Genomic DNA, 16055 nt, shown 5'->3' on the forward strand with positions numbered 1-16055 from the left:
CGGAGAAGGAGATGAGAAGAAGATCTAGAGACAAACTCATCACTCATTTTTTGACAGTAACTACTATATAAAAATCTTTGTAGAGATCATTTCCTATATAACTGGAGTAACTTGTCTTCCCTTCTCCTGTTAGGATTCTTATTTTTCTTCTCTTTAGTGAAGATATCCCAGCATGTTCCTTTAACCACCAGCACAGATTCTAATGTGGACCTCTGTTAATGTTGCTTAAACTGCTAGTAGAAAAAGTTGGAGTTTTAAACTCATTCTCAAGATACAGATCTGAGTAAGTCTTCAGTTTCCAACTGACATCTTATTGTTAATGTCAGTATAGAAGTTTATTCTTTTTCTTCTAAAATTAGACTCACTTGAGCCAGTACCAGCACCAGCTTAATTTCTAGGGTTCTTTGACATTGATTATGCTCTGGCTTTTAATCATGGTCTGTGACCTTTTCTGAACAATCAAGATCTGTCATATAATAGGATAGTACATTCTCCATTTTTATAACTCTATTACTCTTCAAACTTACTTTCTAATGGAAGCCTTTGTGAAGAGTGCAGTCATCACTTAATGTGATTGTTTAGCCTGTGCAGTTCTCATCTGACCCAAATATGGTTACACTTTTCATGGCTACCCAATGGTCCTACACAAAGATACAGCACTAATGCACAAAAACCTCATTACAGAGGGACAACCAATGTAGATTTCTCATTGTGATAGGGACAGCAGCAAGAATTTTATGCTTTTCAAATAATGAAGTACCAGAATGAAATTTTAGATAAGCTCATCAGCATTCAGAGAGACAAGGTACTAGTTGGGTGGTAGGTGAGGTGCTGTGTTGCACAGCATATGAAACTATGAGGGTTAGAGGAGGAAAAAGTAGTTTGTTCCTCTTATTTCTGATATTCTATTTCTTGCAAGGTGATATCTGTATAACAGATATGTCCTTTTCCTGTTGGTCAGCTGAACGGGAAGGGAATGATAGAACTGATACTTTGAAAGAAATCTCTTCCCATTTTCTTCCTGAAATAAATCCATCATTTCGCTGAGGGTTTTCTGGAAAGGATTAGAGGATTTTGTTTTGTTTTCAGCAAAAAAAATTCCATTAAGCCTGACATAAAGTGAGGAACAAGATTCACACAGCTGCTGGAGGAACAGAAGTGCAGGCAGCAGTACGTTCCTCTTCTGTGTAGCTTGGTGGTTACAGCATTTGTTCACCAAAGGGAAGACTTGGGTTTTGTTCTCAGTTCTGCCTGTGTGGGAGTGAACATACATCTCCTGTTTCACAAGTTGTACTCTGAATACCCAACTGTGTGGAACAAGTGGGTATGTACATAGACATCAGTTGGAAAGGAAGGAGCATTGGTAGTATAATCTGGTCCCACTGACATCACTCCAGGTTGTGTAAATAATTACTTATTCATTGGAACAGGAAGCCAAGAGTCCCAGCTCTTGGGCGAATGTCCTAAACATAAGGCTTGGAGAGTAATTTTCTCTCTCACTCTCTGCCTCAATTAATAACTTTTGATGTAAACCTGGAATGAATCCAGCATCATGATTGCATCGCACCCAAATTGCAGCTTTTGGTTCAAACCACTTCCCTAGAGAAAGCCAAAAGGTGGCTCAGAAAACAGTCCCTCTCACACACATCATGCACATACAAATGAAAACTGAATACAAATCTACAGGCTCTCTATTTTCAGGGAAAAGAACTGTAGAAATAAACACAAAAGATGGCATTTAATATAGCAACAGATGATATCCGGACATCCCAATTGTGGAGCCACAGTTTAGATAATATTAATAGAATAGAAGAAGCAATTTCTGCTTCTTGGCTTCTTACAGCACTCTTCTTTTTCCATTACAAATATACCAGCTCAATTCTAATTCAGTAAGTTTTAAGGATTTGAGGGTTTTTTATTTCTGGTCCTACTGTTTTGTTAGCACTTTACAACCACATAGCAAAAAACTAAATAACATTATGTCTTTCACTGCTAGATCTGACATGTTGGATTTTATTTAATACATGAAATGTGTCTAGTTGCTTTTAAATATCTATTGAAAAATGTTCAAATGTAAGTTTCAGGAATTTGTATAGCACCTAATCAAGTTGTTTGTAAAATACAAAAATATAATATTATTGTTCTTTTTCCTTTTATTTTGAAGGAGATTTAGCTTTTGAATATTTATATAAACCTTGTGATGCTACTGAAACTGCTGTCTTTGGGAAAGCAAAATATATGACAGCTGAAATCTGTAATGTAATGGAGGTCTTCTGTAAAGATTTAGATTTAATCTCTGATATATTCTGCTATTCAGGCAAATGAGAAGATGGGCAATAAAATTACTGAATGAAACTAGAGTCAAATTAACATTAGTCATGAGCATCCTGCTCTCATTTTGCAAGAGAAATACTTTAAAAAAATCCCAAAACAAACTACAAAGTATTACATAAACATGATGATATTCATTTGTGTTTTGAAGGTCATGAAACTAAGGCCATGCTAAATAACAATGGTCCTCGTTACAAGCGCAGCAAGATAGAGCGACGGATGAATATGGATATTTTCTTATGTGTGGGACTTCTGTTCATGATGTGTCTTGTTGGAGCTGTAGGTATGAAGCACTGACAAAGATCTTCTGTTTCATTGCTTTTTTTTCTAAATGGTGGTTAAAATTGATCTTCTAGACATGAATGAGATCAGATCTAGAGCTGAATGCTCTTGGGGTCTTTAGGCTCCTTGGTCTTTCAAATAGACAAGTTAAAATGGCAAATCTGAGCAATTCAGATGGAAGAAACTCATCCGTGGTTATAAATATTTCAGGTAAGACCATCTCCACTGTGGTAAAATATGTGTCAAGCAAGCAAGCGAAAGCCATTGTACTAATGCATTATAGGAATTGGTAGCTGCCAACTGACATCTGCTTCCTGAGTGGATGTTTGTTCCTGGTGTGTAACAACAGAAGTAAAATTATCTACCTCACCTTCATTTATTAACATCTTCCTCTAATGCATTCAGGAGTGATATTAGCTAGTTACCCAGTTTACAACCCATGAGCTGCACATGACTAATTCAGCCAATTTACAGAATTCACAGCTACCTTCCTTCTCAAAAGCACCTTTACAGCAGGCTGTGAGTTGGATTAATTGTTTAGGTAGGAATAGACTGCATTTTTCTGAGGTCCTTGTCGGTAAGCACACTTGAATGTAGTAACTGTGGTTAGCTGACTAGAGTTTACTAGATTGCTAATCTTCACTGCACATAAGCACCTGCTTGCCTTTCAGCTCTGATTGCAATCTGTCCCAGGCAGGTCAGCATTAATAGGATCTCATAGTCCCAAGGAAAGGGCCAAATTTTAAATCCACTGTGAGTGGGTCACTATTTTAAAGCGATAACAGAGGCTGCCATGAGCACTTTGCGTTCAAAGCCCTTTTCTTTTTTAATCAACTCCATCTCCATGATAACTTGCTTAGTCCCACTGCTCTGGGTTAGTTCGTAGTGACAAAGTCAAATCATGTGGCCCTGGTTTTCATGAATCTGCGCCAGAGGCATGTGATGTGACACACCAGTCAGTCATCAGCCTACTGCCATTAGAGTAAGGGCCATCCAAAAAAGATGAATTGAACTGACTTAATCACTTTTTAAATTTTATTGCTTCAAGTGGCTTTTTTGGCACAGAAATGGGATTTCAGTTTGACAGTTGAGCTCTGTGTGAGGGAGAGACTTTATTTTCATTGTTCTCTGGCTGCTGTCATATAGATTTAGAGACTTGTCCTTGTCTCGTGTGTAGGGGCCCTTGAGTAATAAAGTCCTTTAATTTAAGATTTAAAATGGTCTCTGATGGAAAAAAAAATCAGCATTTAAAAAACAACTTATCTACTCAGATTTTAAAAAGAAAATATATATATATATATATATATATATATAAAATGTTCATAGTCTAAGTGAAATAGTAACAAGTCCATTAGTAACAAGTCCATTTCATCTATTCAAAATGTCCCATAGCTCTACCACGAGTTCTTACTTTGCAACCTTGTCTGAGTGTAGAGTGTAGGGTTCTAGGAAGATGGTGGATTGATTATCAGGATTTTTCTTGCACACAGTGAAAAATCAGGCTAAGAAGTGTCTTGTAGACTATAGTTGTCCTTGCTCAGATGTGACTAGTCTCTAGCAGCCAGAAAGTATTGATGAAATCATTTTAATTCCTTTGGCAGCATTTTAGTAGTCAGATGCTGCAAAACGACTGCTTGCTTATGTGGTGCTAACAGAAGTTTTATCAGAGCTGGATACACAAAGCAGACTAATAAAGGGTTTTAGCATCTGGAGCGATGATGCAGTGAGGGAAACTGAGTTGTCCTAGCTCTGTGTGAAGTTTCTGATGCTGTAAATTTAGTAACATCCTTGAGTGGTTTATTTCAGTAATGGCAGTATGAAAGGTGGCAAATAATCATGATGGGATGTTAAGTGCTGAAGTGGAGGCTTTGTTGTAGTAGTGCAATGATATCTGCTGATATTTAAGACACAGGGGAAGAAGCCGTTTTGGGGTATGCCTTCATTGAAGGGAATGTAAAAATGAGCTGCACAGACTGAATTATAGTGGTCTTGTGAACTCTAACAAAGACAGCTTGAAATCAAGAATGGTCAGGAAGGAGAAGAAAGATTTCAGAAACAGGAATGGGAGCCTTCAGTGGTGAGGACTTTTAAAGAAAGATAGTAGAGATGGAGACCTCCAGCAGCAAGACATAGAATGATGGAAGATCTGTGTAGAGCTAAGTGTGCTGGGGGTCACCTGCTGAAGGAGAGGTGAATAAAAATATCCACGACTGCCCATTTCTTACTAACATATCAATTATATGCGTGTGCTACAGAGCTCTGATTATACTTTGCATTCTCCAATAGATGTACAGCATTGCTCAGGGCCTGTTGCTTTTGAAACGGTCTTTCTTTTTAAATATCATGGCAGTTTATATCTGCAAATTTCAGAAGCTTTGTCAATCACAAATCACTTATTGCTCAGGGTATTTCAGTATTGTATATCATTCCTACAGGGCATGGCATTTGGACAGGAAACTTCTCAGAGTATCCACCCTACGATGTCCCAGATGAAAATGGCAATTTTCTGTCTCCAGTTCTTGCTGGTTTCTACATGTTCTTGACAATGATAATCCTGTTGCAGGTAAAAGACTAAAACCTCTCTGTTGCCTCCAAGGAAGAAGCTATTCAAAACTGAGTATAATCACTAATGAACAATTAATATCAACTAATAGCTGTGCAGTACCTTCTTAACCTTGTTTGAAAATATTGCTAGGAGTGTTTCAAGTCATCCAAGTGTGAAATAGTGTATCTTTTTTTTTTTTTTCACTCTGCAGATTTTTCTTTCTTGCTGTTGAAATCCCACAAGGATATAGATAGGAAGGACGTGTATTATATCTTTAAATAACTCCAGAATATCTAGTGTATGCAATAAAGAGGATATTTACATCCAAATGTCAGCTTATTTTTTTTTTTCTGCCTATGTCCAGAATTCCAAAATAAGAACACCACTTAATATCTCAGGAAAAGTGAAGCAAAAATTGTCATTTTTGCCAATAGGGAATAATAGCTAGGTGTGGTTCAGCTGGTTTAGGAAAGAAGCTAAATCAGAAGTAGGATGCTTGTATATCTGAGTCTGATTAAGCCTAATTGTGAGAGAACATTTTATAGGATGGGGGAAATAATCACATTTACTTTTCAGATTTCTTGATGTAACTGCTGAGATTCAAGTGGACAGAATTTCTTTAATATGAATTAAATGTGAAGATAACTTTCAGAGTTGCTCAGAGATTCTGTGGGGGATTATTCTTCATTACTGAAACAGAATATTTGTGCAACTTGATATTTCATTATTATTTCAGGGCAGGGAAGCTAGTGGGTGGGAAGTTTTGTGTGCAAAGCAATTACTTGTGAAACTTTTTTACATTAAGAGTCAGCCTGTGCTAGTGCATCCTTTCAGAGTTTCAGGAGGGTGAGAGCAAGTATGCTCCTCAGTCCAGAGGATGTTCTTTGTAAGAGCATCCTCTGAAAGACCCATCTTTGTGTCTTGTATTCTAGGAATTTTGTCTTAAATTTGTCACTTACTGTCCCTGTTTATCCATTGCTGTTATGTGCAGGATATTTTTTCTCCCTTGAATTATTATTATTTTTATTCCATCCTACAATATATCTGTAGGAAGAGCAGTTTGTCTGAAAATTATTAATATACCTGTGCCAGGACATTGCTGACAGAAAGCAATAAGACTTGTCTCACCCTTCACTGAGAATTTAAACTCTCTTTCAGGTTTTAATCCCCATTTCGCTTTATGTGTCCATTGAGTTAGTCAAATTGGGCCAAGTCTTCTTAATTCACAATGACATTGACCTGTATGATGAAGAAGCAGATTTGCCTATACAGTGTCGTGCCCTAAATATTACTGAAGATCTTGGGCAAATCCAGTATATCTTCTCAGACAAAACTGGGACACTAACAGAAAACAAAATGGTATTCCGACGCTGTACTGTTGATGGAATTGAGTATTCACATCAGGAAAATGGTAAGAGTCACTTTTTTTATACTTGCTTTTCTCTCTGAGCAACTAAATGTTATTAATTTAAATATTAATATTTAAACCTACTGAACCCTCTGACTGAATGTAGATACGAGTGGATTTGCTGCCGTTTTGCGAGGGACTCCTCTTAACAGAGATTCATGAAAGTGAAGGTGTGAAGTCAGATGGTAAAGGTTTTCTGGTTCCCTCTGCAGGCATCTCAGGCTTTGCCCTGTATTCAATACTCACTCGAGAGTGCAAAGAGATCATTTTCTCTTTCATTTCTAAATGAATGCCAGCCAACTTTTTATAAACTCACAAACTGAGATTAGTTAGTAATTAAACTCAGTGGGTCCAAAAGTAATTACCATAGAATTCTGTGTGATATGAAAGGTACAGCTACACATTTTCTTGAGTTGATGCTATCTGCAGTCCATATCCAAAGTCTCTTTGCATTCAGTGCTCTGAATCTGCGGGTTTGACTCAGGCCCATTCTTGGATGATACTTTCTCTCTCTACATAGTGCAAAGGATTTTATTAAGCTGGCAAGCAGCTGCCAAAAAGACATTTGTGCTCTGTGACTGAAAACATTAGCAAATATGTGAATTACCATATTTAACTCTCTTGTTCCACTCAACTGCAAAATGCAGCTAAAGAGACCAAGGATTAGCAGAAGTCCATAGAAGTGACTGAACGGTTTGAAAATGCGTTTTCTTGCAACAATAAACATTGGAAAGTGGGAGTTGCCAGAAACTGAAGCGGATAGTGAAGTTTTTCTGGTGCTGGCTTTTGAGATGTTTTTGCTTTAGTTTAGTTTGTTTCAGGTTTTTTTTTAACCAACCAAGGAATTCCTCCTGAGCAATGCAAAACAGAGAGTAAGAGGTAAGGTTTCAATTTCTCTCTTTACAGCCAGGCGCCTGGAGAACCACAAGGACTTGGACTTAGACGATGAGGACTTTGCAAAATTTCAACACTTCACTCTTCCTCCCATGAATATTGAGAGACAAGCCACTTACAAACAGACGACCACGAAACCTTTAGGGAGATGCCAGAGTGCTAGGGCTCATTTTCAGGGGCATACAAGGAACAGGTCACTTGGTCGTCGTGACAGCAACCAGTCTCAAGTGGCATTCAGCAGTACCATTGTGAGTACAAACAGACTGAGCTAACACATTTTAAGATCTTCTTTCTGTTGCATTTTGTGATGGGAATCCAGCAGGTGGACAGGAGTCCAAGCCCTGGTGGACCTAAAAGAGGGAAAGGGGAGACATTGGGGTCCTCACTTGGAGTGTGCAGACTAGAGTCAGCAGGGAGTTAGGTAAGGGTTTGGGAATCTGGGTCCTTTTATCAAAGACTGCAGCAGAAGCATGAGGGCACTCAAAAACAGTGAGTTTTTGTGATGGTTGCTTGACAGGAGGATGAGACATGAATTTGAGGTCCAAGGATTGAGGCTGTGGTTCATAAGAGCAAGACTTAGCACAAGAGGAATGAGCTTTTTGTACTGTTCTGGTATGCTAAAATGCCAGGGAAAACGAGATGGGGATTCTGGGCTGAGGCAGTGTAAGAGAAGCTTACACAGGGAACGTGAGTCTGGCTTTGCAGAAACAGCAGGTACAGGTTCTCCTGGGAGATGATGGCTGGAAAGACAGTATGGGTTTGAAGTCTGAAGTCAGAAAACCACAAACTACTTCTGCTACTATCACTGAAACATGCTGACTGTGTTAAACAAAGTTTAGCCACCCCTGTGCTGTGCATGCAATATGCCCAGGCTGCAAATCATTTAACCTCTATGACAAATATGAAGATACAGTAAAAATTGAGACACTTGCATATTGCCCAGAGGCTGTCCTGTATGTTGATATCCTTCAAATGCTATGTCATAGTATCTTTCTTTACCAGCCAAGACAATTCTCTATTAAAAAAATGGGCATAATAAAATTTTCTGTATCTCTGTGGTTCCTGACCTGTGGAACTTATATCACCTTGTCAGATGCATTTGTATTTTTCTACAAATCTGGAGCATCTTGAGTACTCTAGTTATACAGACAGTATTATGGGCCTGAATGTGTCTCAGTAGTCAACATTTCTTAAGAAAAATACATCTTTGAACAATGTGTGAGTGAAGACACAAGGACTGCTATTTAACCTGATTAATTTAAGGGTTGCAGAGCCCTTCTGGATGAATAGCTCTGCTAAAATTAAAGCACTGAAGAATTCAGTGGTAGTCAGTGATTGTCAAACACAATCCTCACTATGAAATTGTGAGACTTGGCTTCTTCAGATCAACAAAATGCAAGAGAAAAAAAACCCAAAACTGCTTAACATAATAAACAACATAAAGTCCAAAGGCCCATAACTGGCATTGTACAATTTGTTGTTGTTGGCTTTTTTCTTAATAAATGTCAAGTTTCCAAGGGTTGATGTGCCAGCTGCATGAAAGCTATTCGTGAAAACTAGTAGCTACAGGTAACAGTAAAACTGAAGAACTTTGCAGTGCTAAGACAGTGAATTTTGTGTAAGGGTTAGAACAGCATCTGCTATGAGCACCTGCATGTCAGAACTGTTGCCAAGAAAAGCATTTTAAAGCAAGAGTTGTTAACATAATAGTATCCTACAAAATGGACAGAGTTTGATTTGAAAGTAACTGTGACAAACAAAAGATAATAATTTACAAATGTCTAATTTATATGTGAACAGTTTTTAAAGGAAAATTATCTATGCAGTGATCACAAAATTTACTTACTCTCAATCAGCCTTACATGAATCGGTGATAAGCAGGTTGCATATGGTATTTTAAGCGCATTTGTACAGTGGTAATTGATTCTGCCTGCAAATCAGCATGTTTGAACTTTGTCTCAGTATTCTGAGCAGTTCTGCAATTAGGAAGGTCTGCAGCTACAAAATGTATTTCAGCCTGCCTGTTTGTGAGAGTGTTCACTGCTTGACAAGTTTTGATGTTTTGGCTGAAATCCGAGAAGCTCTTCTCAATTAACATGTTCATTTCAGTGTGTCTCTGAGATAGAGATGAGGATGATGGGGTTTTTTCATGGCTTTTGATAAAGTTAATTAAACTGGAGCCTGCAGATCCTAGAAGAATAACTAAATAACATTGCTTGTCTTTTCTGGAGTAAAAGTAGCACAGGTATAATGCAGAGCCTAACTCCTAGGGCTTACCCTCTGGTTTTGCTCCTGCCAATACTTTTGTCTGTAGTCTTCATGGTCCATGGCAGTTTGTGGAGCCTCCTTACATACAATTTATGCAGTTCATTAGAAATGATGAATCCTATGTCCAGTTACAGCTTCCAAAAATTCAATGTCAAAGTCTATTCAGTGGGAAGGAGCTTGACCAGGTCTTAGATAATTGAAAAGCAAATTCCTAGCTTATTTTGCTACTCTTACTAAACATAAATACAAAGAGATAGAGATCTACCTAATAATAGTTACACTTGGAAAATTAGAGACTGAGCAGAACAGATCTGTTTGAACACAAATTCAAGCTATTCCAAAAGCTTTCAGTTGAGAATTGCTGCCAAGCGTATAGTGTTTATATTGATAACATAAAAATGTGAAATGTGTGTGTAGGTCTTAGTTTTTATGTGGAATGGAAAAGAAAGAACAGTGTAGTCTTTACTTCAGAGATCTCCTAGGGTATCTGAGAAAGACAAATGTAATGAGTGATTTATTCATTCCATAAATATTTATGAGAGATCTGGAAGGTGACAGGTATCACAGAATCACAGAATGGTTGAGAGAGGAAGGGACAGCCAGTTGCCCAGGATTGTGTCCAGATGGCTTTTTAATATCTTCAAGGATAGAGGCTGCATAGCCTCTCTGGGCAACCTGTGCCAGTGCTCTGTCACCTTCACAGTAAAAAAGTGTTTCCTGATGTTTGGATGGAACTTTCTGTTTCGTGCCAGTTGCCTCTTGTCCCATCACTGGGCACCACTGAAAAAGCCTGGCTCTGTCCTTTTTGCACCTCCCTTCAGGTATTTATATACATTAATAAGATACTCCTTCAGCCTTCTCTTCTCTGAGCTAAACAGTTGTGGCTCTCTCAACCTTTCCTCATATGAGAGTATGAGGTACTCATATGAGTACCTTAATCATATTTGTGGCCCTTCATTGGACTCCAGTATGACCATGTGTCTCTTGTACTGGGAAGCCCAGAACTGGACGCAGTACTCCAGGTGTGGTCTCACCAGTGCTGAATAGAGGGATAGAATCACCTCCCTTGACCTGGCAATACTTTGTCTAATGCAGAGCAGGATACCATTAGCCCTCTTTGCTGCAAGGGCACACTGCGGGGTCATGAGCAACTTGGTGTCCACCAGGTCCTTTTCTACCAACCTGCTTTTGAGCTGGGTGGCCCCCAGCCTATACTGATGTCTGAGGTTCTTCCTCTCCAAGTGCAGGACACTGTACTTCTCCTTGATGGGTTTCATAAGGTTCCTGTCAGCGTATTTCTCCAGCCTGCTGAGGTCCTCTGGTCTATCAGCCACTCCTCCCATGTTAAACAGGACTGGACCCAGCATTGATCCCTGGGGTACACTGCTTGTCACTGGCCTCCATCTAGACTGCACTGCTGATCACCACCCTCTGGACCTGGCCATTCAGCCAGTTTTCAGTCCACCTTACTGCCTGTTTATCCAGCATCCATGCATCAACAGTTTGTCTATGAGGATCTTACAGGGGACAGTGTCAAAGGCCTTACTGAAGCCCAGGTAGAAAGTATCCCCTGCTCATGGACATGTCCGCATCTAAAATATCTAGTGCAATTGGAAAAAGAATGGAGTTACCTGTTCTGTCACACCTCCTGTGAAAACAGAAACTGATATTCATCCTGCCTGTCTAGCCCTCTGGAGAGACATCCTTCAGCCCAACTAGAGGACACCATCTCATTTTAGAACCTAGAAGATGGCATTGGTCAACTTACTGGTTTCTTTGAGTACCTCAAAAGGAGACAATGCCAGTATACTTTATTAATTGCTTCCTTGTGACTGCTGCAACTTCTTAGAGGGAAAAACAAAATCATGTATTATAAAACAACAGAGCTATGGTTGACAGAAGGACTTACGGGAATTTTAAAAGAGTAGGAAAAAATATAAAATTATAAGCAAATTTGGAACAAGATAGAGACGTAACATTTAGTCTGTCTGCTTTTAGGTGTTCTTATGAATTAAGATTGTGACAGCACATTTCCTTCTAGATTTAATATTTCCAATAAATATTACCTTGCAATTAGAATCATTTAATGAAAAATTCAATTGTCCTCAGGTTTTAGTGCCATCAAGTAGAAGAAATGTTATCAAATTAATGAGGAAATCTTAAAAACCGAATGGCACTAGCCATTTTATAACATCAGCATTTTCACTAACAAAATTGCTAACATTGAGAAGATGATAAATTTAACTGATCATAATTTCCTTTCCTTTTTATTTGTTTGGTTTTATATATGTTCAGACTTGTCAATAAACAGACTTGTTTGATTTTTTTTTAATCTCCTGAAGTTCCATAAGACCAGAAATTCAGGTGAGCCCTGTTTGCACTGAATGTGAAAAAGAAAATGAGAAAAAATTTTCTGATAAAAATAGATTTTTGTATTATTTTGTTTTTTAAAACCTGTCTCTGAGGCCACAATTGACCTGACAATTTTTTATTTTTCCAGAGGAAAATTTTGAGTTCAGAAAGTTTCTACTGAAGTGGATGATCTACTAGTGCATTGTAATTTTTGTCATGAACTAGAGGCAGATATTGGGGATATAGATGCAAAAGAAATTGGGTGGTATGATGACAGAGAGGAGAGGCTGAGATCCATGTGTAATAATTTGAGGTTGGTGAGATTCATTCTAATAGTGGCAATGCATCAGGAAATTATATGAACGTTTGAGCAAACATTCATTGAGTTTCTAATCTTGCATGTTTTGAATTTAATGTAATTCCCAACATAACTGTTTTGACAGTTGTGTCTGCACATATGTGTTCTTCACTGGAATTGTCCAGTCAAGCTATTTGGGATTGCTGTACATACAAAGCACAGTATTGGCAACAGACAGGGTTACCCACAGTAACCGCCTGCTGCAGTGCAATATTGTGAAAGGGTTTCTAAAGAATGACAGCTTTAACTTTCCAGCCTGTTACTCCTTTTAAGAGACCTGAGATGATAACTAAAAAATAAGGCTTATTCTTAGTATGTATCAGTATGCTAGAGGAAGGACTGAATCTATACTTAAAACATTTTCCCATATGTGAAACAAAAACGCATGAAAACATTGAGTCAGAGGAACCACAGCCTCCCGCAGCAGAGAAAGTGTAAAACCTTGTTCCATCTTTGGATTTCAGTTGAGCTCTGTTCTGCAAAATGAGCAGTAGATTTACTTGCAATTATTAGGATGATTTAAGAACCGCCATTCACTTTAGCAAGCAGGAATTACAATGCAACATATTCAGCTCAACACAACACAGCCGTGAAGGTGGTTGTTTGACTTCTGTTGCATATTATGGGAACTTTGGAAAACTGTGCCAGATTCAAGGAGGAGAGGGTGATAGCTGAGATGAACTAGAAATCTCTTTGGCAGTTCTTTAAAGAAGGCATCCAAAAGTGTTGGCTCACAGGAAGATGTCTTTTAAATTTGGAAGCTCTTGTTAAATATGGCCCTGAATTAAATCCAAACCAGACTCTTCTAATATGAAATTTCCATTAAAAGTAATACTCCCATAGCCCTACATAAAATTAAATTGTAGGTAAGCGACATTGTTAAGTAGTTTGGCTTGCAAATTTAGGTTTGATTAGGAAGAGTGTGGTAGTAAAATTACAGTAACATTTCAGGAACAAATGAAGTATGTATGTATGTATTTATTTAATGTAAAAATTGAGGAGAGCAGTTTGACACAGCTTCTCTTTCTGGGTGCAAAGCAAAATTACTCTGGGAACAAAAAGTGATACTGTTGTAACCAAGCCATAAGCACAATATATTCTCAGTTGAAATAACAATCAGTTTCCACACTGAAATGGGAGATCCCAAGTCCACTTTCACCTGGAATGACCTTTATTTCAATAGTCAGCAGTTTCAAAGTTGGGGGATACAGTATAGATTATTTTTGATTTCTAGTAGGTCTCACGAGAAATAAAATTCTGAAATCATCTTCTGTTTCAAGATGCATTTCCTTCTAATGATCTAGTTATGCAGCTTTTAGAAATGTATCTTTTCCCCCTACATGTTAAGTACAAAAGGCATTTACCTTACATAATTCTAGGTGTAAAATCAATAAGAGGCAAGAAGAAGCTATCCAGCTGATAGTTCTTCCTTGAGGACAAGGGTAAATGGGAATAACACTCATTAAGTAATTTCTCTTCCAGGAAAAGGATGTGACTCCCGATAGAAGGCTGCTGAGGCGAGTGAGAGAAGCTGCACTCCAGACTGAAAATCTTTCTCCTTTTATACCTACAAAGACTTCCACATCCCTTACTGACTTTTTTCTTGCCCTTGCCATCTGCAATACAGTCCTAGTCTCCACAGCTACAGAACCAAGACAAAGGGTAATCGAACTTTAAATATATGAGGAAAGTTAATTATGCTTCCATTTAACAACATAGATCAGCATTCAGTGAAACCTGATTGGTAAAAAATAGCTTGTTTGGGAGTTCTCCTCTAGTTCTCTTACCTTTTGTGTAATATCTACTCTTTCCCTGCCTGTGTATATCCCTTCCTAACATGGCTTTTTATGTTTGATGAATAGCTGTGGCCAGTACAGTATCTGCCCTTTTTCTTTTAGATTTTATATTATATATACTGTAATAAGTATGTTGAACATAGTGGGTTTTCTCTAATGTCCCAGGCCATTGACAGAACTACAAGGTGCTTGATTCCATCTTCTGCTTCAGAAGTAGAGATACAAATCACCATCAAATCTGGATGCCAACTCACCCATGACTCCTCTACTGAATTCCCCCACCACAGTTAAATAGGGGGGAATAAAAAAAACCAAAAAAGTTGCTTTTTTTAAGGTTTTAAAAGTATCTTGTGGTTCACATTTATTTAACTGTAGGTTTTCTCATATTTCTAGGTCATCGTCCCACCACCAATAAAACCATCAGGAATCACCCTGGAGAAGATTCATCAGATATTTCAACGGCTAAAATTAGCAAGCCTTAGTCAGTCTTTCTCATCATCTCAGTCAAGTTCAGACCTAGGTGCTAGCTTCAGTGCAAAGAACACCGAGGAGCATCTTGCTGCACTGGATTGCTGTGACAATGATGGCAACTGCTGTGCCAGCGGTAGAGGCGATGAGCTCCAGGGCAAGGGCAGCACAGATATTGGTAGTGCTTCCTTGGATGAGGTTTTTAAATCTGTGACTAACAGTTCTTTGCCAACAGATTTTTGCTATGAGGCTGAGAGCCCAGATGAGGCAGCACTTGTCTATGCTGCCCAGGCATATAGTTTTACTTTAGTGTCCCGAACTCCTGAACAGGTGACCGTACGGTTGCCACAAGGCACACTCCTGACTTTTGATATTCTCTACACTTTGGGATTTGACTCAGTTAGGAAAAGGATGTCTGTAGTGGTGAGACACCCTCTAACCAAGGAGATTGTTGTCTACACAAAAGGAGCTGACTCTGTTATAATGGACTTGCTGGAAGACTCTGCCAAAGGTAACTACCCAACGAGCTATTTCTGTGGGCTCCTTTAAAGAAGCACAAGAGTTTGCAGAACACATTTCTGCATGAAATATTATATCTAGGCATTAGAAGTATTAAAAAAGAGTAAGTTTTTTTCTAGTGTTATCCTTGCAGATCAGAATTGAGGTATTTATTTAACCTGAGTAGTGCTTAGAATATGGAATGGGCTAATTAAAATTTACTGACAGCACTAACCCATGTGGACTGTGTGCTTTGCAATAATACTGTCATAAGGGCCTGACCATTGTATTTCAGTTTGTCAGCAAGAGTGCTATAACATTAACAAACAAACAAACAAAAAACCCCAAGTAATGTTGTCTTAAAGGAAACAGGGTTCTTTAACAAGCTTTCAGCTTATGCACTTTTGAGCTTTTAAAGGAATTGTTGTTATACTGGAATCCAGTTTTCTCTAATGCCCACTCTTTTTTAATCTTAGGCCATTAGGTCTGAAATGATCTGTGCTTAAAATACAGAATCTTTTCCTTGTATTTCACAGCTGACATTAGTGCAGAAAAGAGAATGAAAAGAATAAAAGAAAAAACACAGAAGCATCTGGACTACTATGCCCGTGATGGCCTACGAACTCTGTGCATAGCCAAGAAGGTAGGAGGGCATTAGCCTAATATTGTTTACAGTTTTGGTCTGTACATGTCAATAGATTTATTAGAAAAATGTAATGGTTATAATTCTTTCTGCTTCAGAGAACATGCCAGATACAACCCAATCAGATTGTCCCTCTATTTCATTGCTCTGCAGTTTCTTTTTCCTCAGTGTGAGTAGATGATGGATTTTTGGTCATCCTCAAACCATTCATT

General features: G+C 38.3%; 1 protein-coding gene across 1 annotated transcript in view; it reads left to right on the forward strand.

The window, feature by feature from the left end:
• ATP10B (ATPase phospholipid transporting 10B (putative)) overlaps positions 1-16055 on the forward strand; it is a 49964-nt gene that overhangs the window by 18328 nt on the left and 15581 nt on the right. The window contains exons 5-11 of the mRNA XM_074915708.1: positions 2483-2614; positions 5049-5176; positions 6317-6569; positions 7473-7708; positions 13921-14100; positions 14628-15213; positions 15737-15843. Of these exons, the coding sequence (XP_074771809.1) occupies positions 2483-2614; positions 5049-5176; positions 6317-6569; positions 7473-7708; positions 13921-14100; positions 14628-15213; positions 15737-15843 (1622 nt within the window). The remainder of the gene's footprint in view (positions 1-2482; positions 2615-5048; positions 5177-6316; positions 6570-7472; positions 7709-13920; positions 14101-14627; positions 15214-15736; positions 15844-16055) is intronic.

Source organism: Athene noctua, chromosome 12 (genome assembly GCF_965140245.1).
Source record: "Athene noctua chromosome 12, bAthNoc1.hap1.1, whole genome shotgun sequence".
Classification (NCBI taxonomy): Eukaryota; Metazoa; Chordata; class Aves; order Strigiformes; family Strigidae; genus Athene; species Athene noctua.